The sequence below is a fragment of the Corapipo altera genome, unplaced genomic scaffold, assembly GCF_003945725.1.
Source record: "Corapipo altera isolate COAL_440 unplaced genomic scaffold, ASM394572v1 2, whole genome shotgun sequence".
Taxonomy (NCBI): domain Eukaryota; kingdom Metazoa; phylum Chordata; class Aves; order Passeriformes; family Pipridae; genus Corapipo; species Corapipo altera.
In genome coordinates, this window is record NW_020884890.1 from 8,032,611 (window position 1) to 8,058,982 (window position 26,372).

Sequence of the window (26,372 nt, forward strand, 5' to 3'; positions counted from 1 at the left end):
GTAATGTAAAAAATTGACCAGGAACATAAATGCATTGAAGATGAAATCACCAGCCTCCTACTCCAAAGTGCTGCAGCTCATCAAAATTATTTTAAAATCTAAATTATTTCAAATATATCTTGAAGTATTTATGCTTTAAACAAACCTTTATTTTGTGAAGCTTAAAAACTTAATGTATTTGCAATTTGTTTAGGTATCATAAACTTACACTCATACTGAAGTGGCTTCATATTAAAATCTAGACAAGGTAAAATATTTTCTACTTTGATTTGGACCTTTTAAATGTAGATTCAATTTCAGAGTATGATTTTACTTATGCCTTACTCATATTTAAAAGCTGAAGTTTATTTCAGACGTATCACCATCACTTTCAAATAGCCAGGAATTTCATTCCAGATGAGCTCAGTGTAGATCTTAACACATATAGGTTTTGATTCCAAAGTGATGTTTTGAAAATAGAAGATCTGGGTCACTACAATATTCATTCTACTGAGCAGTAAACACTGTGTGGCACACACTAAACTTTATTCACTTCAGCTGTATTGCTCTCTGAAAGCTGGAATTGTTCTTGGGTTGCTCTACATTATGATCTACAGACATAGCTATGTTATTGGCATACACTGTCTGCTGTACAAAAAAATCCACTCCTTAAAAAACATGGTGTACTAGCTAAGCATAAGATATACCAACAAAATTACTCTTTCGCCAGGATAAGCAGCACTTATTTTGATTCCTCAGTATAGCGGTATTAGCAAACTCTTTACAATGGAGATCAACTCCAAAGCAGATCCCAGAATATCCTGCTTCTCTACAATGTCAGCATTTGCTGCAGAACTCCTTCTACAGAAGGAAAAACAGCTCCCATGGCTCTAATGGAGATCAAATTGAATATACAGCAGTGCAATATTCCAGCTTCGAAGACAGACTGACCTAGTCATCCCAGTGGGATGCTGAGTTAACGCACTCTTTCTGGCATCTCACAGCACATCTTCTTCAAGCATCACCATTTTCTCTTCCAAAAAAGTAGTTTCTCCCAGTAGCTTCTGCAGTTAAAAAATCTGCAGTATTTTAAATATGTGCCAGTGACTTATATTAAAAATAATTGATTATGCAATGTATAAGAAAAAAAAGACCCTGCCTGGGTTGTATGTAGTTTTAGATATAATTAATTCAAAAATCATCTTAAGTATAGCTGCCACAGAACTCTCTGGATGCTACTTGAGAAGCTACAGCTACCAGTGTAAAAGGGGCCCTTCAGCATGTGCAGAGTGCATGGTGTCTAAGTTTTACAGTCCTGCTAGTCCAGGACTAAAGATTCTGACTGTACCAGTCAAACAATCTCTGCCAGTGCTGTGATGCACAAGATTAGAAACAATCAAGTCATTAACAGCTTAGTGATTCATCCCTCTCCTTAATTTCTGAGCCTACAAGAAAGATGGAGAGAGACTATTTAGAAGAGCATGTAGTGACAGAATAAGGAGGAATAGTTTCAAACTGAAAGACAGTTTAGATTACGTATTAGGAGGAAATTCTTTAGTGTGAGGGTGGTGAGGCACTGGAACAGGTTGCCCAGAGAAGTTGTGGATGCCCCAACCCTCAAAGTGTTCAAGGCCAGGGTGGATGGGGCTCTGAGCAACCCAGTCTAGTGGAAGGTGTCCCTGCCCACAGCAGGGAGTTAGGAACTAAATGATCTTTAAGGTCCTTCCAACCCAAACCATCCAAACCATGAATCAGTTTTACTCTGTACATCACTGTGACACCATATGAGACACAAGTCAGAAAAAGGAACTTCCAAACCCATAATTCTGTCCCCATAAACAAATACACAGATGAGCACTGCCAGCCTTAAGCAACTGGAGTTAAAATGCAAACACTTGATTATATTTGCATAGTTGTGAAAATTTATTAGTTACAGTGTAATGAAAATCAACCTTTTTTTGGTACAGGCAGAAGTAAAAACATACTTTACATTAAAAAAAATCACAGCTTTAAAAACTGGCTTACACTGTTTAAAATGAGCAAATCTGGTTGTATTTCAAGGCATTGGACTTTAATACCTAATTTTATGCCAAACCATCACACAGTGCAAGAAATATTCTGCAATAGTACAAATTCCATACAGCAGTGCTGAATACTTTTCCATTTAAACTCAAAACATTGCTGTAGTTACATTTTTCTTTACATACTCTCTATTACAAAAATATCAAATTGCAAATTTAACAGTGTATTCTACAAATAAATGCGCCATGAGCAACAGGAATTGCAACTTTGGGACAGTTACTTTACAAAGTGTATTATAAAAATAAATTATATGGCAAATATCAAACAAAATCAAGCACATGCCTTAGGCTTTGCAAATAAAAGTGAAATTCAGCTGGCAGAAAGACTGCTTCTCTCTCTCTGACTAGGTACTTTCAAAATGCCAGCAAGGCCCTTCATTTTTAAAGCCCTACCAAGAGAAAAAAATATATAAAATCTAATGGAAGCACTAATACTTCCACGAATAGTCAGTAGCACAAGTGACCCTGGTGTTGATGGCAGGGAGCTTTACAGTGATCCATCCCACGGGCGCGGAGGGTAGTGCACACAGGGAGCTCTAGCGGGGCCGTAACTCATCTAGAGTTCATGCGTAACTGGTGAATGATGACACTCTCTAAAAGAAAAGAGAGCAAAACATTTGGGTTTATGAAACTGCAAAAGCATTCATTGCAAGTTACTTTAAAGAAGAACAATTACAGTGGCAGTGCTAGGCATTTTTCTAGAAACGTCTCACAGACTTACCCTCACATCGCTGCTTGATAAAACTGTCCTGTTTAATGCTAGAGAGGGAAACTAAATTAGTTCCTTTTTAGGGCCCAGAGCCCCCTGGCTTCCACTTCAATGTCAAGACTATCATTTGGTCATCCATAGGGAAAAGAGAAATACAGTTGAACGGATTAAACCACAGGGACACTAAAGTTCCAGTTCCACAAGGAAGACTTGGAGTTGGATGTCTTGTACCCTAAGTAAATCCATTATAAATCTGATGGCAATTCGGAAATGGAGATGAGGAAGACGTATGGGGTCATTTCTCACTTTTTTTATTTAAACTTGGCTTACAAACCTATGCTGGATTTATTCAGCAAGTCTTCTTGAATTTGCTACTGACTTTAATGGGGATAAATTTCAGCCACAGTATGCAAAACTAAGTGTTGGCCTTTTCTTTGAAAGGCTGGATTTAACTTATATTATATTATATATATTATATATATATTATATAAATAATATAGGAGGTCCCTGATCCTGATTAATCCCTGGCTCTGCTGAAGTACTAATGACCTGGTCTGTTCTTCTATTCTATATACATGGCTCTTACACTTTTTTAATATAAGAATTTAGCTATCAATGACATTTTTCTCTGAAAAATTGTGTTTTATGCAGGAAATTATTTTTCTTAAGATTTCTTCCCTTTTTAACAGTCTTAAGATTTTTCAAGATTTACACGACCCAAGAAATGACACTAATCAAATCATTATTGCCTTTGACATTTTTATTGACTTCTGCTTCAGTTTGCTTCCTAACTAATATTTGCAAGATGTTTAAGTTACATCATAAGAAGAAAGAAAAATGAAAATATTTTCCATGTACTCTTAGTGCCAGAACTTTGCCACTAGATGGCAGATCACAGTGCTGATGGTGATTCCTGACTCAGAAAAGCAGTGCTTAGGCAACATCCAAGAAAATACGTTAAAGCAAATGAAATAATAGAATTTCCCAGAGTGAAAGGATTTATTTTCCATACAATTTATCATTAACAAATGATTTTCAACATCTTAGATATGTATACCAGTTCTACCATATTTGAGCAGTGAATGTGAAAGAATCACAGACTACTGTATGAATTTACCTTACAACCACTGCTGTTCTAGCTTGAAGCTCTTGTGAAATATTATGTTAAAATCTGCATTTATATAATATCAGACTGTAACCTCAGGCAAACTCTCCCCTAATTTCAATGGGAGTCATGTGAACTCTAAATGAAACAATTAATTTCTTAATATTCACTATGCACATTATATATTAATATGGAGTTTAGACACAAAATTCTAAAAACTAAATGGGTAGCAGAAAAATATCACACTCCTTGTTAAGGCTCAGTCACTGAATGAACAGCAAAACTACAGCAGGTTTCTCAATCAGTCTTCCTCCTACAGGCCCAATATAGCAATTTTGCATAAGAGTAGGAGAAACAATTTTTAAAAAATCAAATAATTGTCTATCAGTTGTTTGTATTTGAAATGCTTACATATATATAAACATATATATTACACACACACACATACTGTAGTTATTAAAAGAGGTGTCTGAGCAGCTATTAAGCTAAAATTAGAGTAGGGCACATTTTGTAAGAGTTCTTTTGGACCAGCCTCTGTAGGAATATGATTATATCAGAATGATATGATTACATAATTTTTTTTAGCATTATAGATGTGAATAGTTCCAGGAGCTATTAATTAACTTAAACAACTGATTTTCATGACAATTAACGTGAAACAGCTAAATCTGCTTTCAGTCCCACTGATGTAAATCAGAACTTCTCCAGGAAACACATCAGGATACCAGTTCATATAATGAAGCACATAAACTGACATTTTAACATACAAAGTTTAATTTCTTCTTACAATATATACAAACAAGTAACACCAGATAATACAAAAATCTATGTGCAACAGACAGCACATGCCCAAGCAACAGAAGAGTACATACATCAGTAATTCTATTTTTAAAATCCCAATGAGAGTTTCACACCTGAGTGTTTCACACCTGACTCCCAGAGCTGATAGTTCTGAACCTCACAGTAGTTAACCCTGGTGGCATTTTCAAAAAAAAGCCAGGTGAAGAGCAGTGTGTAGAGAGTAAGATTCAAAGTGAAGTTAACATCTGTAATGAGAAATGTTGCATATAAATTTGCCTGAGGGAGCTCAGGCAAAATTAAGGGAATAAGGATAACTCATACTGATGTTAGGGGAAAAAGCCATTCCCCTAAATGAAAACAAGTTTGAAAGATGAGCTCACAGAAACTCCTGCCAACAAACTACGTATTTCAAAGCAACTCAGTGAAATTGGCCACTGATGTGTGATGGGAACATATAATTGGTCTTAAAATTGTCCTGACTGTTGCGGTTTATGCCAAGTACCTGAAACCCAGCAGGACAGTAGCTTACTCTCTTTAAAGACATGCTCTTCCACATCTGATCAGAATTACTGAATATTCACGTAAATATTGAGCATGTTTTTGAACATGAGTAGTGTATTTCAGGCAGTGACCTATGACTTGGCATCCAGTTGGCATGAATCAATATATTAATGTGGCTTTAGAGATTACTCACATGATCCTAATTACTATTAGCCATAAGTGGTTTGCGGTTTAAATACAGTAACATGCAGATTCTGTGGACATATTCAGAAGAACCACAAAGTGTTGTTTGATTTTTCAAAATTCACACTAATGGGTGTCACAAAAGGAAAAACAGTGGGCAAAATAAATGAAAATCTGTTTTTCCTCTACCATTAACTTAGCATGTTTACCAATCTTGAGAGAAATCCTTCAGGCATGACGGTTGAAGCTCTGTGCTCCTTCATTTTTAGTCACACTTACTCAAATGTATTGATCTGCTAATGACTACATTAGCAATACTCACATGTAGCAGTAATTCTGGTGATGGGATCCAACGTAGGAAACACAGTAAAAAACTTATTAGGAACTAAATTTAAAATCAGAGAGATCACTTGGAGTACTGAGGGTGCACCTTCTCGGTCCATGTGTGCTGCTCATGAAGGAATTGGCATTTTCCCTGCTCTTCCCCCTCTTCACCTTACTGCTGTCCTATGTTTCCATTGCTTGGCTTATCACAACTGCTTATATGGCCATGCCATCAGCCAAAACAGGATATCTCTCCAGCTGATGTTGAAAACGACTAAAAATGCAAAGACTGGTTCTCAGCCACCTTAGTTTCCTGACGAACCATTTTAGCTATCATTATGACTCTGAGTTGAGTGTGTTTTGCTATTGAAATTGTTCCACTTCATTAAAAAAATAAAAACCAAACAAAATGACAGAGAAAAAGGTAAGAGCGAGAAAATATGAGGATGAGTGATTCCAGATGATCACTTAGGAAAGCTTGTTATCTGCATTATAATCCACTAACGTAGAATACAAAAAAGCCCTATAAATAAAGGCTCTAGTATTTTCCCATGGATTGGTGTATCAGAGTTGGATTCTTTGTTGCCTTGTCAAATCTGAGGTTTGAACAAAGCTTGTCCTTGTGGTACTTCTGACATCACTCTCTTGTGTTCATTCTTTGATGCTGTATGAAGGTGAGCTCATGCTCTACTCTTCCACACAGTGGGGCACTGCTAAGATCTTGCTCCTCTTCTCTGCCACACTTTTCATTAAACTGGAAAAACTTCTTATTCTGAAGACCCCTATTGCTTTGTTAGGTTTGGTTGAAATTGGTTGATCTGTTCAGTGTTATTCATCAGGGAAGGACAGATGGAATGATGGACGAACACAGACACTTCATCTTATAAGCTTTTTTTTCACAAAAGGCTGGGCTCAAAGGCAGCCTTTGGAACAGGGACATGAAAACAGGGGGGCTCCCTCCTCCTAGTTCAATATCCTAACCACTCAACCACTCACTTGTTTCTGTTCAGTGAATACTGAAGCACTTCATGCAGAACAGCACAGCCTTCAAAGGAGGGAATAAGAATGCCACCTTCTTCCCCCCCTCAGTCTGTCAGTGCCATTGGTGAACCTGCCTGTAGCTGATGTGAGTTTGAGTCTCCTCAGGTATTGCTGGGAAGAGGGGTCTGCCTCCTTCATTTGAAAAAAGGTTTCAATCAAAAACTTTTTAAAATAAGCAGCACTACCCCTGCATTTCTGTGGTATTTATCTACTAGGAAGCATTCATGATTCCAGTCACTTTAAAACAGCCCCTGGTTTCCTGTGCCTTCCTTCTTGTTCTGGCCTGAGAGCCTGGAACTAAGCTATATTGAAGCTAACCTTCCTTTGTTTTGCCAGATTCCTTTTAATTCAGATCAGTTCCCCAGTTAGGTTCAAACACTTGTGCCAGCTCAAGGGACAACCACATGTTGAGTGACTAAGTGAGCACTTTCTTGGCTGGAGATGACAAAGACAGGACTACAGCTTTTCACTCCAGTGTGGGATTACATCCTGACTTTAAGTGACCATGAAATTGTGGCTTGACATAGAAGCTCTTAGAAGAAATACAGGAATACCTGGATTATGGATCTTGGTGAGGTTCAGAGGCTGCAGTGCTAGAGTTAACTCACAACAGAAACACTGACTAGACAAAGGCAGTGGAAGAACATCAGGAAGATCTTCAGGATGCCTCTGGGGCTTAGACACTGTCTTTAGACTTGGTTGTTTAAACTGCCTTCTGGACCTGACCTCTTGAATGGAGAATCTTACTGTAGTCACTAAACATAATTGCCTTCAGACTTGGAGGAAATTCCAATATAATACAGAGAGTTACACTTCAAATTTTAAGACTTCTGAACTATAGGCTTTCTTTTTTCTTCATCTTAACCTTCTTCTACCTTTAAGAAACAAGGATAAGTTCAATTAAAACAGATGTTAAAATTTATAACTAATATCTATTTTTAGCTAACAGTTAAACCAGCTGCCTGATTCTTTAGGTTTCTACTGTGGAGCAAAAGTTCCTTTTTGTTGTGCTCCCCCTCAGAAAAATAACAGGATCCTCAGTCTGACCTGTCTGGAATTTCTCAAATCTGTCTCATCAAATCCTACTGACGCCACAGGAGCAATCCCCAGATTGTGCCTGCAGTTCTGGCTCTAGTTGAACCATTTTGTGTGCCCTGGACTTCAGGTACTGTGCGGCTGGCTTGTTTCTTCAGGTGAATTAGTTTCTTAGACCTCAAACAAAACCAAATTTTTCAACCACAGGCACGCACAGAACATCGCCTTGAGTGCAGCGACAGTTAACTAAGGAACTAAGTTTCTTTGACATAAGGAAGGCTTAAAAGGCAGCTGTAGTTCATCACTGTATCAAGCCACATTAGCTCGGGGCTCATGTTCACAATATTATTTAAATGACTGTTTTGACCTTAAGACTTGTTTCAGTGCCAGTATTTAGAGTGAATATCCAGCAAAAAGCTCTTAAAAATGTGTTTTCTTCAAACATCTGTTAAAAAATCCGTGTTACAACAAGAACAGTAAGATCTCAGCAACAATTTATTGACATACTGAGGCTTTCAAGTGATAAGAATTACTTGAGAGCATCTGATGTATTTCTGAAACCGTAACTCACATTGCTTGATAATTCCAGTTTCCAAGTTTTATCTGAAATACTGAATAGGGTGTTAGGAAAAATACTACAAATATTAATCTGATTTTTGGATGTCATAGGAACCAGAACCTTGGAATTAACAGGTACTGTAGGTGCTACATATGTAAAAACCCCAAAACCTACTTCTTTTTTGATGTGGCAAATTAAAAAATGCCCTTCATGCAAATAATAAAATACCAGCTTTATGGTCAGCTAATTGCTATATCTGGATCTTAAACTGGAGAGTAATGCAAATCACAGACTGAAAACTAAACACTGCTTGGATGAATATAATTTTGTTGACTTTATGTGACAGATTCTTCCATCAAATCTCTTCTAGACAGAAAGCCATTTCATATTTCACCCACTGGTGCATTTTCCTTTCTGTGAATTGTATTTATTATTTACGGGTGGTCTTCCCGCCTTGCTTTCTGAAAGCTGTTTCAACCACTGGGTCCTTCGCAGCTTGCTGAGATGGTTGAAGCATTATACAAACTTTAAACCCAACACTTATCAGTCTGCTTGGCTCCATTTCTTTTGGCTGAGATTTTCTTCTGTGGAAATTGATCGCTTAATGGAAATGTCCTTTAATAACTTTACTGTTATTAAATAAAAAATCATAACAATCATGGGCATCCACACTATTTCCATGCTGGAACAATTCCTTAAAACATGCTTAAAAAATGCAAGCATATAAATGAGGAAATTACAAAGAGGGAAGGAAAAACAATTAATCACCATGGTATTGTGAGGCAGTCTGTATTTATGACAACATATTATACAGAACTGAAAAATGAGACTAACTTCCTTATCAAACCCTCTCTCTTTCACTGTCTGTGCCTGAGCTGTGCCTTTAGATAGCAATTCCTGCCACCAGCAGTCTGTATTGACTTCCCCTCTAAGACATACAGATGTTTGACAACTAAGGTTTAAATATAAGATCCCAACAAAGAAAACAACAACTGAAAACCTAGTCAAGTCAACAGAGTGACTTGCTTCATAGTGTTAGTGATCTTTGGAGCAGCCATAAATGGACAGTACTGATTTTAGCCAGATCAGTGTTTCTTCAGCTTTGCTAAAGACTAAACACTTTTTGGCTCACGTAGCTTCATCTGAGCACTAAGCTGGCAGTACCCAGTGTGTCTAAGTCAGGGACCTGGTTTTGCGTACTGTCTACAAATGTTAATCCCCTCTGGAAGAATTAAATTGGTGCTTAACACTGCTGCTGCCAAACATTGTGCTACATCCCTTTGCCCCTGAATTCTGTAACTATCTTGAGAAAGCACCTCACCACTGAGAAACACTGACTCGGATGGGAGGCTCCTCAAGAGAAGGCGGGTCACACAGTGCCCATCTTTTCTCTCTTCCCCTCCCTCCCACAGCTGAGGTACTAGCTTTCAGTAAAACAGGACCTCAAATGCACTGTCTCCTGACATTGCTTCCCTAGGCCAAGTGGCATTTCAATAATGTGATCACAGGCAGGAAGGAAAGTGTCCCATGCAGTAGCAAAGGTGGAAAGTGATCTGCTAAGGTGAAAGACAACCAGTAAAAGTGACTGAACTTCCTTCAAATGACCAAGTCCATCATTAAGAATTCCTGAACTAGATTAATAACCTAGTTTAGCTGCACCATTCTCATTTCCTAGACTGAAAATCTTCCTGGCATACAAGAACTGCCTTTATGATGGCTTTTTTTCCCTTTTTTAAACTTGAGTTGAAGAAAACAAAAGGATATTGTTACTTAAGTAGTCAGTGCACACACTTATTAGTTTTTTGTAAGTGACAGCTGCAGGGCTTCATTAGTACAGGCAAACGTGAGGAACTACACAGACGGGGGGGCTGACTTCCATGGGAGCAGTAAAACCTGCAGAACGTACCCCCTGAGCCACTGCCATCAGCCCTGACCCCCGCCCAGGGAGGCAGAGCTGCTGGCTGAAGATTTCTTCAGTTCTATTTTCATAGACTGAGTCTCGGCACGAGGCTCGAATTTTGTCACATTTCCTGCTCCCGGGGCTGCCACTACTGGCTTTCCTGCTTTCATACCTTTTGACACAGGAATGCGGGTGGGTGTAGGTCTCGAGGATGACCCATCCTGGCCTGTCTGCAAAAGAGAGAGACAGAGAAAAATGCCATGAATGGAGGACTTTTTCTTCTCATATATTCTTACCTTACACTTTTCATTGGTTTTCCATTTATCTCTTAAAACAACACTATTCCAAATCAAGTAATGTTCACATTTGGAATCTGGCTGTGGCACATACTGCTAGAATATGGCTGAAGGTACAGTCAAGATCAAATGAGTTTCCCAAATCTGAGGTCCAGTGTTTTGGATCAAGATGGGATCAGGATGGGAATCGTTGCAAAACTCCCATTCCACAGCACAACACAGTGCAGGCTGACCTTAGAGGATATCAGAACACTGGCTTAGTTGTCAGACAGGTACAACATTAGCATTGTGTACAGAGACTAACAAGGGTCCTCAAAACAGTATAGCCATGTGAGGCTAACACTGAACCCAGGGTAACTGCCATATTTTCAGAGCTGGGGCATGATAGCTCAGCATTATAGATAAAATTGAATTTTACTTCACAAAGTATGCTGGGGTCATGTCTGGGCCCACTTATTTCTGCACTGGAAGAGCAGGGGGGTTGAGAGAAAGAGACAGAGCAAAGATTGGGATTTCCTTTTCCTGTGACTGTGGTAGGAAGGATGAAGGAAAAGGCTCTCCCCCTCTAGCCCTACCCACAACTTGATGAACTCTCGTGAAGGCGTAATCCCAGATTTCCAGGGATACCTCATGGCAATGTGGACATGGTCATTTTACTGTTTCTGCCAATCTGCTGCCCTGGCCAACAGCCTACCAAGCACACTTATGCTCAAGTGTGAGTACTTCAGAATTAAAAAAAAATATATAAAAATGGCCTAAGTGGTTGGTCTGGGGCTGGCAGACCCAACATGGCTCATGTGCCCTTCTGGAGTCTGAGACGGAGGCCAGGTCAGAGCTATCCCATAGCTTTGAAACTGCAATCAGTTCATATGCTTAGGCAACTGAATCCCACCCTATAAACGCACAAGGAGTACTTGGATAGGATAAAAAGATTCAAAAGGGCCAATTGCATTTTCTATCTCTGTTGGCCAGATAATGATGCACGTACTCTGCAAGGTCAAAACTGGAAGCTACCCCCTATGAACCATGACCTAAAGAGAATACTTCTAAACATGACAATCCTGAAAGGAAAATGGGCTTTATCTCCTGCAGTGTGCAATACAGACACAAATGTTCATGGTGACAACTTCAGTGTCTCGGCTGACTTTCATATGTGACTGTTTTCTGTTCAGATAATGGATGAAGACTTTGATCTAATGAAAGAGAACAATTCTTATAAGATCCTGGAATTCTAGCTAGGCCCATCTGCTAAATTACTAAACCCTGTAACCTATGACACTTAAGTAAAATAAAACTAAACTACTGAAATAGATTCGATTAAGTGATCATGTCAGCTGCAACAAGTATTTGCATATTTACTAAAAAATGCTTGTAAAAATGCTCAACAAAGGAGCACTTTTCTCTCTCCAACATTTTTCAGTCAGTAGCATCAGAGCTTTCGGTCTGCATCCTGAGTATGCAAAGGAAAACCATTCCTTAATCTTCTAAGGACAGTTCAAAACCCCATGTGTATACTCAAAAAAAATCACAATTGGAAAACTTGAATGCAGTCTGCTTGACAGGAAGGAAGCCATTTTCAATAACTAAAAGCAACATTTACAATAGCAGTGTAAAGGCTAATATGGAACTCACATGTAGATGTCAAAACAAGTTAGGCCCATACAATTGTGTAGGGCAAAACATGCAAATGCATTCCATCAGCCTTGGAAAATATGTCAACATCCCAGGGAACCCAAATGACAAACATCTTGTGCTCCCTGAAAGAGTTCCACAGTGTGTAAACATGAGGCAATCAAATGGAGTAGCTGGAATCTCAGGCATTTCTTCAGCTCTATTCACATGTAAATTATTAACTGAGGATTTGGTTGCTTTCAAGTTACTCATTTCAAGCCTAAATCACTCAAAAGCACTTTGAAAAGAACTCTAACTTGGTTTAAATTTCTTAGTTGCCTTCCTTACAGCATACTAACATGTTCATCCTATGGAAGCTAATGCCTGCTTCACACGCAGCTGCTAAAGTATTTTGTGTTTGCCAAGTGAAATGGCACAAAGGTGCCTCTCCAGCCTGCAGTCCCCTCTGGTGCGTGACGGGGCAGGCAAGCAGAGGACACTCTCCCCTGTGTCTGTCCTGTCTGGCAGAAAACCCACACTGCTGTCTGTCTCTTCGTCATTCCTTCCAAGAAACAAACTCTAGGCCATTCCTTCCAGCCCTGTTTGTCTGTAGGCTGCTGCCTTTTGCTTGATCCAGGAATGTGGGTCCAAACAGAAAGGATCTCTTACACAGCTGGCATGGAGCACACAAGATGAGACCCCATGGGATGCTGGGTGATGTGGGCTGGCTCTGAGCTAGTGAGGCATTATGCGGTGTTGGAACACCATGGGGACTCGAGTGAGGTTACTAAAGACATTACTGAGAGCGGGATGAACACACACAACTGCTGAGCTGGTTTAGTCAATCATCAGCCCTCACCGAGGACACTGGCTGGTTTTATTAACCTGTGAAGTTGCAATAAGGCTGGACAGTCCCATTAAAGGAAGAAAAGCAATCTGAATGTACAAAACATTTACCATGTTTTAGTAGTTTGTAACAGATCTTGCTTGGTGCATTTTACTGACACACACCAGTGCTTTCATGCACACATTGACTTCTGGAATATTTTAAGAAAAAAGGTGATTTTCAGCTTTTGTTCCTGATCTGATCAGGGCCCAGCTTGCCCTGGGCAGAAATGGTTCAGTTCAGTGACTAACAGTCACCTAGTGTAATTTGAGATGCCCTGGGCTACTCAACCTAGAGCTGGCAGATAAGCCGCAGGACCCAAGGAGACATGCAGTCTCTGATAAAGCAGCTGGAAGTTAGGCAGGCACTTAAAATGACACTAAAAAAGTATGTTTAGGCAATTGCATCCTGAAAGAGTGGGACTGGAGTAGCCAATACAGTCAGTGGACCTCAGTGGGCAATTCAGCTCACACTGAAGCTAGCCATGTCCCAGCTGAAATCACGCTCCAGTCTCCACGGAGCCAGCACACAGGCCTCAGTGATGACAAGGGGACTGATGACAACAGGCTGGCTCAGGTGCCCACACTGAGGCATCCTGTGCCATCTGAGGTGTCCCATCAGCTGCCATAGCAGAAAGGTACAGGTCTGTGCTGCCTCCCAGCCTCATGACACGCATGCCACAGGACACACAGCCACCACCACACACCTCTGCACAGGCAAATGAGCTGATCCCTGGATCTCCAGCAGCTCTTAGCAGATGCTTAGAGCATATCTGGGTCACCTACAAAGAGCTACATTTAGATGCCGACCTCAGACTAAATGCTGCCCAAATGAAAGTAGCCTTATAGCTGCATAAATGTGTGTCTAGTTCGCTCTGGCACCCAACAGCCTCTCAGCTGTGCCTTCCTGCTCCAGTCACAGGACGCTCTGCATGGTTGGTGCTGTGCCACTACGCTGGCTCTGCTGCAGCCAGGATTCCTTCTGCTTCCTGCAGATTTGCATGGCACTGAAGTCACTGTGGAGCCTGACAGCATAAACAGCTGGCACTGATGTCAGGCTTGTAGGAGGTGGGGAGCACAGGGATTATGTGATTATAAGACCAACACCTATCCTGGTAGCCAAAGAAGATCCAAATTCACCAGCAATCCTACAACCAAATACAAGACTTGAATCAAAAAAACAGGATATAGGCACCACAGTTTGTTTGGGGTTTTGTCCACAAAGAATATTTGTTTTTATTCTGTGGGATTTTTACTGTAAACTGTATGAACTGTCCAGGGAACAGGAATTTGGGCCAATGTGCTAAGGCAAGACTAACAACCAGGCTACAGTTTCAGGCTCATTTTGGTCTCCATATACTCTGTGGTCCACCTGTAATAAAAAAATAATCTCCTAGTTCTGCTAGGGTAGTTCAAGTATCTCCCTAGGAGTGTGTTTGACTCTAATCAAGCTAAGGAGAACCAAGCCCCGTTTTCTATTTCTGTGGGAACTGTCTAAATCCATAGGCTGCCATAGAAAAGGCAATTATCATTTTAGGGTTTGGTTCCTTTTCTTTTTTTTTAATCAAAGTGGTGATGGTTCTGTTAAACGCAGAACTCAATCCAACTGATCAAATAGGCTCCATCACATCAGCTCCTACCATGGAGACCCCTGTGGGACTGTTGGGATGAGACGGGCTGCTCAGCTGGCCAGCCCTGGGCTTGTCCAGCAGGCACAACATGAAGCACTTCCAAAACATTTGAGTCCAGTGAGTCCAGGTACCAGTGGAGATATTGTCACTGAGGGGTGCCTTTTTTGATTCTTCTTGATTAAATGCTCAAAAATTTCTCATGTTCTCCTTCAGATGCCTGTGTCTTTTTGGACAGGGTCTCATATAATAAAATATAAATCTCTAGATACTCTATAGAGTATGTCAGTGTAAATCAATGCAACCAGAACCCCTCTTAATCCATGGGATTCATGGGATTCAAAAATCATGAGGGTGCACAATGAAATCACAGACTCTGGTTTTGGACTCACATATGCAGAGAGACACCACAGTTCAGGCTGAACATTTAAAAGTACTGTGTGTGCACACTGAAGATAACTCAATAAATTCAAATGGGGAAAACTAAATGTTTTCAAACAGGAATACAGTAACTGCAAATCTGTTATAGGAACAGATGAGAGCTAGGAATTTCAGACTTCCCCTTTGTAGCTTGGCACTGCATTAGCACATTGTACAAAGCATCTTGTATGAGGAACATTAAGACAAAACTTAAACCCAGTGAGCTAAAGAAAGCAGCTGTGTATCAATTTGTCTTGTTTGATTTTATTAACTTAAACCCTCAAAATTGTATCAATGTTGGTTTCTGCTAGGGTTACTGAGTAAATGATCAGATACTTGTTTTTTCTGACTGTTTTGTAAAGTTGTTATTTGCAAAACAAATGGAGAATATGCAACTTGTTTTCTTTTTTGTTTTTTTTTTGCAGGAGGCTGGGGAGGAAAAGGCACATTTGGGCTTGTTTGAAGTTGCCTGCTCATCTAACTAGGGACATTAAAAAGCAGAGGGAAGCATAAGATAAAGTAAATCCTATGGTTGAACTGTTTTCCTTACATTCCAAATCAGGAAGGATGAAGAAAGAAGTCAATTTTTAGCCAGAAAAAAACAAAACAAAAAAGTTTTGTCTGCCATGGTTCAGTGCATCATCACAGTAGACAGACATCTAGTTAAAAAAAAAGTTTAAAAACAAGTTTTCCAAGCTTCTGAGAGACAAAGGAGTTTGTAAATTAATTAATTCAAGACTTTTTAAAAAATGAACAGTTGCCTCTAATATGTAGGAAAGCACTGTACAGTAAATGTACAACAATACATTACATATATGGGGAGAGAGACAGCACATGTGCTACCCCAAACAAATCTGTATGATGAATGCAAGTTTTCTTAATGTCAGAAGGCTTAAATGGGAATGGCAGCCTCTCTGCAAAGGTGTGGAAGTGTATCTTAAATACACTTCGATATTTCAGCTTGGAAAGAGATGGCTGAAGAGGCGTGTTGTAGGGGTCTGTAGACTCCTGAGCTGCATGGACAAATGAACAGGGGATGACTATTCAGTATTTTTCAAGATACAAGAAAGAGGCTGTAAACAATGAAGGTATTGCATAAAAGGTATTGAACAAAAGAGCATTTTTTCCAAAGCCCACAACTGAATTCACTGCCCCATGATGTTGTGGAAACAGCAGTATAACTGAGTTCAAAAAGTAATTTAAAGAATAAATAGAAGAATACTCAGCCACGGTCTATTAAAGACAAAGATGTTGCTACAGGCCCTGGTTCAGAAAGAAATAACCACCTATTGCCAAAAACTGGGAACAGACGCTGAGGGAAACATTACTGTGTGTTTACCTACTCAAAATAATCTTCCCCTAAGCATCTGTTGCAGACTCTGTCTAGCTAAGTAACAGTAAGTTTTTGGACTAATACAGTACTGATGGTTTTCTATTTCGGTCAAATTCTTCTTTCCCAGGGTATTTCCAACTAAAGCAACACAAAACTGCATCCAGCAATAAACCGGGGGAAGGATTATCAATAAATACTGTCCACTGTGGTTAAAGATAGAGGTGAGAAACTGATTGAAGTAGGAAAAGCAAGCTGGGGTACCACCACAGAAGCCCACAGAGAAAGCAGAAAAAAATACGTTAAAGGAAGCACTATTGTAATACAGCACTTGCAGAAGTTCAGAGGAACAAGAAGAGCTTTACTATTCACCAGCTGAAGGAGGCTTGGAGCTGTAAGCAATGATAATATGTCTGCTTACTTATTCCTTTGGAGTTCAGTATTAGAGCAGACATTAACTGAATTATAACTATAATGGGATTATACTGAAGAAACACCAGCCTGCATGATCAGTCTAAAGACCTGCCAGCCGAGCTAAAAAACATGAGGAGTATTTTCAAAAGTCAGGAATTGCACTCACAGAAAATAAAAATACAATTTCCGACTCTGTCATCTCCATCATTCTTTGTCCGTCTGTCTCTCACTTGCAATTTTACTGGATTGCCATTATGAAAATAACTTGAAAGTAACTTTGAAGGGACTTCCTCTGGAAATTACTGCTTTAGGAGATAATACCAAAAGTATATCAGCATCCAATAGTGGTACAAAAATATATGAATCAGGCAAATTCTGATTTTATAATTAAGCTCGTATCTGAAACAAATGTAGGGAAGTCAAGAGTTTCTCCTCACCTCACCCATTTTCCTTCTGATGTCTCAAACCCAAACCAGAGTTGCCCTTCTCCTTACCATGAAGACTACATCATGAGACTAGGCTGCTTACCACTGATTGTGTTCCTCGGGTGGAAGACGTTGTAACAGGTGTTATAGTGATGGTACTTGTCACCTTGCTCGCTGCAGGTCGTGAGGACAGGTTGTTTCGAGGTGATCGAAGGACAGTACCAGTCACAACTTCTTTCTCTGCTGCTATGTTCACTGGTCTCACTGTTATCACAGGACTTGCACCATCAGGTACAGCACTGGGAGAACGTTTAAACTGGGAACCTAAGTGGATGTGGATTTTGTTGTCTTCTGTCGTAATAATGTTGGCATTGGCATTGTACTTGCGGATTGGAGTTGGGACGGTTTGCTTTTCTGGTGTTACTTTGAAGACAGCTCTTCCCATGGTCATATCTTGCGATTGTGGAGAGACAGAGATTTCTGCTGGTGCTGCAGATGTTGATACTGTCATAATCTGAATTGGCGATGCAGGTCTGTCGGCAAAGGGTGCTCTCCCTCCCTCTGGGGACTTTTCCCTGGAGAACGTTGTTATAGTGACTGGAGACATAGAACGATCTGGGCCCATTGGACTTTCACTGCCTTTTCCTTTTTGTGGCATAACGTTTGGAGAGGGAATGATGGTTATTCGTGGCTTCTGATTTCCCAAAGTAGGAATGACAGTGGTACTTGAAAAAAATTCTTCTGCAGTTGGACTGGTTATCTCCAAAGTTGCTGTGCTGTTCTCATGGTCTGGTGTCACCCGAATATGAAGAGGTTGACCCTGTTTTGGTGAAAGGACAACCTCTCCAGGATGTGCTGGACTACTGTGGGTCCGGGCTCCTTTATCAGGAGTTGCCTGAGCCCCAGTTTCCCTCTTTTTCATCCACGGTATCCAAGATTTCCTCATAGCAAGCTCGTTTGCTGCTGGAGGATATCTCTCGAGCACTGAAGAACGCTCCATGGGTTTTTTCAGACCTACCTGTCGCAGATTGCTCATGATATGATTCTCCTCCTGGAAGGATTTTCTTATAAACACTGCTGGAGTTTCTTCTTCTGCTGCTTCATTGCTTACGGCATCTGTCTGCACACCAGTGGATGTCACAGGGACATCGACCATTCTTCGTCCATTTATGCTGGGCCTCAGAGCACGGCTATAACGCTTAGAAAGCTCCAGCTCTCTTGTTAGGTTCAGAACTTCCTGCCCCATACTCTTGTTTTTGTTTTCTTCTTCCATAAACCTTTGCTGCAGAACTGAATAATCAACTTGGAGCTGAGAAAGCTGGTCTTCTTTGTTCATCAGCTCATGGATTTTTTCCTTAAGAGCTTGAACTTCTGCTTTCAAATCTCTGCTTTTGGCCTCTTCCAGACGAAACCTGTGCCTCAGTTCTGCCTCCTGGCTCACCACTTCACCTTTTTCTATTGCTTTGGTTTTGGCAATCTGGAGTTTCATTTCCTCCAACTGTTGAGAAAGAAAGTTAGCTTTATCCTGCTCAGTCCTAAATTTCTGCTCTAGCTGATCATATTCGTCTTCTGTCTTCATCAAATCTCCTTCAACCACTTCCAGTTGTTTAAGGCGTTTTTTCAGTCTTTCAATTTCAACGGTGAGTTCCTTAATCTTATTGTCCTCATGACAACCATGCTCTGGTCCTTTCCTGGTTCGACCTCTTGTAATTTCTCTTTCTACTTCCTCCACACCATCAATTCTTTTCTTTAACAAGTCAACTCTACAGCTTAGTTGAGAGGATTTTTCTTCCTCGCTTCTCAGTTTGCCAATTAACTCATCTCTTTCCCTTGTCAAACTAGACACTTTTTCCTCCATTTCGGATTTCAGTTTCAAAAATTTCTTACTTTCTTCTATCAATTTCTCTGTTACATCCATAACTTTCCCTTGTTCAACTTTAAAATTCTTGTTTAGACCCTCAACCTTTTTTTCCTCTTGTTTTATTTTTTCCATCATATTTTTTCGTTCATCAACCAACATTACAGTAAACGACTTCAGCTTTGTAAGGTCATCTTTTAAGCTTATTTCAGCCTTTTCCAACTTGCTTTCTGATGTCTCAAGGTCCTTCACTCGAGTCTTTACCACTTCCAACTCATTTATCAAATCTTTAGTCAAATTCTTTTCTTTCTCCAAGTTTAAGTGTAGCTGAGTGCATTCAGACTTACTTTTACTGAAAGCCTCTTCCAGCTTCTCTAGTTCTGACATTCTTTTCTGCAGTTTTTCCACTTCAAGTTTCAACTCTTTGCTATGGTGCTCCTCCTCTTGCAGTTTATTTTTCAGCTCTTTGCACTGGGATTCGGTTTTTGTGATCTCTTCATCTTTGCCCTCCATTTCAAGCACACGCTTGCGGAGGTTTTCCACTTCTGCCATTAAGCTAGAGTTCCCACATTCCCCTTTTGCTATTTTATCTCTTAGCTCCTGAAGTTCCTCCTCCGCTTTTTGAAGATTTTTGTTAGTTTCTTCCAGCTCCTCTATTCTGCGAGTCAACCCCACTAGCTTAAGCCTTAGCTGTCTATTATGTGACTCTTGATTACCCAGTTTAGCAGTCATCTCCTCATGTTCTTGAGAAAATGATGAAGTTTTGTGTTCAAGTTCTGCCTCTAACTTCATCAGTTTTTGTCCATCTTCTTTAGTTTTTGCACTAATAATTTTAAGCTTTTCTTCTTCTTCTTTTAGTTTTTGGGTTAAGTCCTGTATTTTCTGGCTTTGTTGACCAAGTTGTTCAATATGCATTTGTCTTTCATCCACCAGCATGAGTGCAAATGATTTGAGCTTGACTAGTTCTTCTCTTAGTTTATTGATTCTCTTTGTATGTTCCTTCTCCTTCCGGGCTTGATAGACCTTCTCCTGCTCAAGAAGTTTCTTCAACCTGAAACAAGTTAGAAAACATGCGTTAAACTAATATATATATGTGTGAGTGTATTTCCCCATTTTAAAAATCACCTTTGTTTTAGCTTCTTTTTTTATTTCAAGTAGTCTTGCAAGAAATCACAGAATAACTACCTATGCAGTTACATTCCCAAACCCAATATTTTAAATTACAAAAGTTAAATGAAAAATGTATAAAATCATCTAGAAATCTGAAACACAGTGAAATTTTATACATATATAGATATTAATTTCTTTCTATTTATTTCTCTGTTAGAATGATGTTGGTAAAAGTACATAGTATTCCAACAGAACAGGTATTATTTACTCACCAATCCATTTATATCAAACTTGTTTTACAAGGTGGATTCCTCCTTATGTCTTGCATATAGAAAAATGTGTAAAGTAAGATAAAAAGTGAAAACTAATTGCCATATGCAGCCACACATAAACGGACCAATCCTGGTTTATAAATAAACCAGCAGGACGGAAGATTACATTAGCACGCAACTGATAACTATCTGGGCATCACAGGCACACAAAATTAGCAGAAAGATAAATTTGCCAGCACACTGACTGTTATGTTAAAAAGTTTCTTCTTCCAAACACATTTCCATTTAGTAGATTTTGTGAACCACAAGGATGAGACTAATCAAACCTTTGGCTACAGCTAACCTCATATGAAAAACGCTCTTCTCTATATGGTCTGTAAAGGTGTATTTTCAGACACTGTAAAAGCTCACAATACACAAATTAGATGTATCCTCAGAAGGATAATAGAGACCTACATTTTCCAGCCTTACCCATGCAACATGGAGATATTATTAGTAATGTAAGTATTTTATACCTGTGATTTATATTCAGGATACACTGACATCAGCAGAGGAAGTTCCTGAACATGTTAAGGGTTGGACTTGATGATCTCGGAGGTCTTGTCCAACCCAGTTGATTCTATGATTCTGTGTTGTAAGCATAGATTTCTGAGGATGGTGATCCTCAATTGACAGAGGTACAGATAACACAGGGATGTATGCCCTAACAATCCAAGAGCTTTATTGCAAAAGCAGCACTCCAACTTAGAAAGACAGAGGTACACACGCTGAATTTACTGTGAAATGGTGTTTTCCAAACCACTGTCATAGTACCTACAACTCCCATATACCCTATCAAGACGTGATAATTCAAATCCACTTGCTTTGTTTACCCTGTTGTCTGAAGCTTTTCAGCTTCTTTTTTATAAATGAGAAACACATCAAAGTGATAATAGTAGAGCAATTTATGCCTGTTAACTGACTTGCAATAACTGGAACATCCATATCTTAGCAAAGATAGACTTTGATGAGTATTTTTATCTTAAATGACGGACTGTGGATGATAGCGGGTGAAGCACAGCTATAACATTCCTCTCTGCTACCCCAGCAATGAAGCAGTGCAAAGGACTCTGAGGCACAATGACATACACACAGGATGTCTCCCAAAGCCCTCACCTGAACTCTAAACTCATAGCAGCCATACTAACTCGGTACTCCAGCAACTGTTAATGTTTCACTCTTTGCTCCTTGGGGACCAGAACAAAGAGGAACTAGAAAGAAAAGCTATAAGAAAAGAGAAGGAAGTCAGAAAGCAGAACACAGGATGCAGTAGGTAGGGAAGGAGAAGGCTAAAGAATACATTTGAAAACAAGAGTCGGATAGAATGTGGGAGTAAGAGAATAGTAGGAACCAGGGGGAGAGAGAAAAACAAACAAACCTTACAGCCAACCTTGCTGGGTCACAGATTACTCTCAAAAAAAAAAAATTCTCTTTAGCTTTGGCATCTCTTTGGAAAGGACTGAAAAGGCATGCTGGTGGATGGGTCAAGTTAAAATATCAAAAGGTAAACAAAGACCCACTGTCACTCACAAAGCATGCACTTTTCACATTGAAGAAGGAACTTTATTGGCATGCAATATATTCCCTGGCTGCTCTTCACGTAAATGTTTCTGCCAAGAACTCTTCCTCCTCTCCCCCAGGCTATATTTTTAAAGAAATAGTACGTACCCTTTGACAAAATATTTGCCAAGACAGAACAATATACCCTAACCTAGTGGTGCTCTAAATGACCCATCTCCCAAAGTAATGAAAATAATAGAAAGTTTCCAGCCTCCCTTGTCCCACACTCAAAAGCCTATCTAGAGATGCTTAGAAAACTGCCTATGATTTTTAATTCCTAGGCATGCATGTGTGATTTTCACCCAGCAGTTGCTCCAGGTGGTATACACCATCCAGGCTGCTAAGCAGAGTGCAAAATAATTCACTGGCAACACATGACCCCATGTGATTACCTGAGAGTCTACTGGGGAATAATGCCAAGAAAGCCAACAAATATCTGTTAAACTAAGACAAAAAAAAAATGCCAGTCATGAGACTGAGTAACAGGAGAAGAAAGCACGTTAGCCCTCTCACTGCCTTGCTGGAGAGCTAACTGGCCTGGCCTCTCTGGGAAAACAAAGCACTGTAACTGTGCCAATGCATGGAAGTGAATTTGCTATCATATCTCTGCTGAGCAAGGTAGGAAGCAACATGCAGCATTTTATCCTGCCTCAGCTTTAACATGGTGAAAGTACACCATCTTAGATTTGACAAGTGAACTTTCAGAGAAGACACTTGACAATACTTCTGTTTTCCATGTCTAGGGAAACGGTTTCTAAAATCTGTTTCTGGGGGGGGGTGAATGGGAAAGCAGCATACAAATCTGTGTGCTAATTACCAAAGTAATTAACAAACTCTACACCTTTTTGGTGCAACTTCTAAACACCAAAATAAAGCTGAGTTTAAGCTTGCTCTCGCTTTCCGCTTTTTCATTCTTGTACAACTTTCATACCTCAGTGGTTAAACTGGAATTTCAGCAGACTGCAAGGTGAGGTTGTTCCTTCTTGACCCTCACAACAGATTTACTACCAGGCTTCTCATCTGACTGCTGCTGCTAATGTTTGCTAAGTAACGCAGAACCACATGGGCTCCAATGCAACACTAAAAGCCTCTCAGACTCCCCGCATGTGAGTCTTCAACGTGTTATCCAGAGCAACTACACTCTGGATTGTCAAAAGGTTGAAACACCCACCTTCAAGGTCAAAACCAAACCAAAACAAAACCTTTTTAATAATGAAACATGGGGCTACATACAGTGAAAATGCTGACAGCCAACCATTTGGTACCCTTAGCCCAGTCCCTGTATTTGCTGTCTTGGTTTGTGGTTGTTTCTGGAGATGGGAAAGAAATGTTTGGATACAAACAGGGGTTTAGCATCTAGACCCCAACATGTAGATACGCTCCAGTTCTGTGTGGAGAGAGTGATCACATTACCTGCTCCTCTACAGACAGCACTGCTAAGTCTGTGTGTTTCTCAATGGGTTACCACAAGTATCATGTCAAAGCATGCAGCCCAGGTCATTCCTCAAATACATGATCTTTTGTTGCCATGAGAGTCCTGCTGGTCTCTCCCTCTCCTTACTATCTGTCCTCCCCACAGAATCTGAAGAACAGGTGCCCTACAGGTGTCCAATACTCAAGATGATCACATTACCCCTTGCAGTGCACTGGATAAATAAAGTAGTGAACTCTTAGGTATGACTGTGTGCAAACTGTTAACTGCCTCAGCTAAAAACAAACACTCCAGGACAATGCTGGTCTCTGATTTTGAACCATAAAGAAAGATGCTTGGCTGGCATGGCACAGGATGCTGGACTACAGAAGCTACCGACGCAATCTCATGCGGTCCATGCTGCATAGGGAGATGCATCTCCTGCATCCCTCCACAGCCTTAGCTGTTCAAGACAAGGGTAGCAGGAGGGAGGTCTGTGGGCAGCCATGCTGGGGAAGTAGGAGACTGAGGACTTTCAACAAGGAATCTCAGCTTGCAGAGAAAGCAGACACCAGGGTGGAGGAAGACCAACTATGGAATAAGTTTTAACATCTTTCATGAATGGTGTGTTGGAAGCAGTCAGCAAGGAGGAAGGCAGAGTGGATGGGCAGTAAGCAGGCCCTCCCTCTCCTCCGTCCTTTAGGTTTCATTGCACAAGGTCTTTCTGCTTCCCCTTTCCTCCTACCAGCTACAAATTGATCAACAGAGGCACGATGGGATGCTGATAGCTACAACCCTACTCCTCCAGAGATGTGCCTTCATTTCTTTTACTATAGTTATATTCCTGTGCTTCATCCTACCAGTTCTGACTGCCTTACTCAGGCTGGGGCTCATCACTCCAGGTTTGCATGGTAAACCTGGTCAACACTATACCTTTTTTCCCGCCACACCCTCAGCTGCCAGAAAGTCTAGTTATCCTGTCAGTGTATTTGTACAAGGAACTCCTGGGTTACAGCATAGAGGCAGTTTGTAAAACAGCACATTAGGTATGTTGGGAAGTGGTGTCCAACCCAGGCAGGGCTTTGGTCTGCTGCAAGCGAATCCCTGAGTCTGCCATGAAGGTCAGGAGGCATGGATGGCTGTATCTCCTCCTTCAAGTGAGAAATGCAGAGTGACTGAAGGGTTCTTGCTGGAGTGTTCTGGGTGGCCATAAGGGTAGTTTAAAATTCTCTTTAAGACCAATCAGTTCATTGTATCAATAAAGCTACAGACTTCACTTATTGTTTTTTCCATTTTAAGTCTACACGTCAAGTGCAATCACTGAGATGCACAGGAGAAACCCCACAATACCATTTTTACAGTGTCTCTACTCAGATTAGAGCAAGACTTTATAATATTTTCATGTTTTTGAAAGACACTGCAATAGTTTCCCAACAGGAAAGCTCCAATGGGCACTACTGGATTTTAGACATGATTTATTTTATTTGTAAATGGTAAAAATAGTAGCAGCACCAAGACCTTAGCTAAAATCAAGCATGTTCTTGTTCACATTTGCAAAAGAAATTACAAATAGTGGTCAGTAAACAATTTCTTCCTTTCTGAAGGATAATAAACTTCATTATTACATTTGAAATGTAATAAGTAGAGCAAATTGGGAACTGTAAAACTCCTGCGTAGCAGTAATGATAGCTGATACGAGAAGCCGTTCTCTGAAGTGGGAATATTTTAAGAAAATACAAAGAAGTTTCAGTTACCAGGGGAAAGATGCTCAGTGATTTCCAAAAAAACACCACTCCCCTCAAAAAAAATTCACTTTAAAGTATTTAAAACAGAGTATGCCTCCCAAACATTTATTTAAAATTATACCAGTGTGTGCACCTCTCTTTCCATTTGTACTTCCACCAAGATGAGAAAACATCACAAATACTCATATAACCTTTACCATCTCTAGCATAGAAATGTGCACTTACACACAGAAACCCTGGGAAGGCAGGGTAAGGCAGAGGATGTCCTAAAAGGACACGAGCTGCCTCTGTGGTTTGCATACACGTGAACATTTTGGCACCACATTTCAGCTGTGTTGTCCTGGTTTAGCCTCTTGCTTTGCAAACAGACGAAGCCAAGCTTTCCAAGGTGTCCCCCAGCGTTTAATGAAGCACTTGCAGGAGGGGCCAATGAGGAGGGAAATCTAGAGCTATTTCCTCTGCTATCAAAACTGGCAGCAGAAGCAACAGTAGTTAGAAAAAAGAGAATGGGAAGGAGGGAAACAGGTAAGGTCTCTGCAGGACCTTTTAATTGAGTTCATAGACAGTCTGAAGATCCACAGAGCTCCTCTTTGCTGCTCTAGTACAAAGCCATTTGTTGTACTGCTCCTAGAGTACCTATTTTTCCATTTACATTCCAAAAGGTTTGTGGTGATGGAATGTAATCACTTCTAACCTATCCTTTGAAAGCCTGTAAGAGGAGATTAAGGAAAAGTACCTTAATGAGGACTTGGTCATTCTAAGGATGAGTTGACTGATGGCTCATGAAGGCTGCTTCCTCCTGAGGGGCCAACAGCATTTCTATGCTGTTCACACAGCAATCCCAAGGGAATTTTCACTGGGAAAGCAAATGCCTTCGCAAGCTCATCTTTCCACTTCAAACCTAGAGAGTTTGCTACTGTATCTGCAAAGTCAGAGAGACTGGACAACTTCCTAGTGGTAGCTAGAAAGCTGCTGCCCATTAAGGGATGTCAGACAATGTAAACCAGCAAGAGGTGGTTTAACTTAATAAAGGAGTTCCCTTCCGCCTCCATTCAGTGTACAACAGCTGATTTCGAAGATCGTTTCTACAGCCACTGGGAAATCCTCCACATGTCAGGATTATTTCTGAGTGCTTCCATGTTTGGGCCAC

General features: G+C 40.3%; 1 protein-coding gene across 7 annotated transcripts in view; it reads right to left on the reverse strand.

Annotated features, from left to right (window-relative positions):
* FILIP1 (filamin A interacting protein 1) overlaps window positions 1-26,372 on the reverse strand; it is a 114,732-nt gene that overhangs the window by 6,823 nt on the left and 81,537 nt on the right. For 2 of the 7 annotated variants that reach the window (XM_027645029.1, XM_027645028.1), the window contains exons 2-3: window positions 17,331-20,136; window positions 8,925-10,448 (exon numbers count right to left, since the gene is read on the reverse strand). In XM_027645029.1, coding sequence (XP_027500830.1) covers window positions 10,242-10,448; window positions 17,331-20,021 — 2,898 coding nt within the window. In that variant the 5' untranslated portion in view covers window positions 20,022-20,136 and the 3' untranslated portion in view covers window positions 8,925-10,241. Of the gene's footprint in view, window positions 1-1,878; window positions 6,857-8,923; window positions 10,449-17,330; window positions 20,137-26,372 lie in introns of those variants that run through there. The other 5 variants (XR_003527911.1, XM_027645027.1, XM_027645026.1 and 2 more) reach the window with 5 other exon arrangements.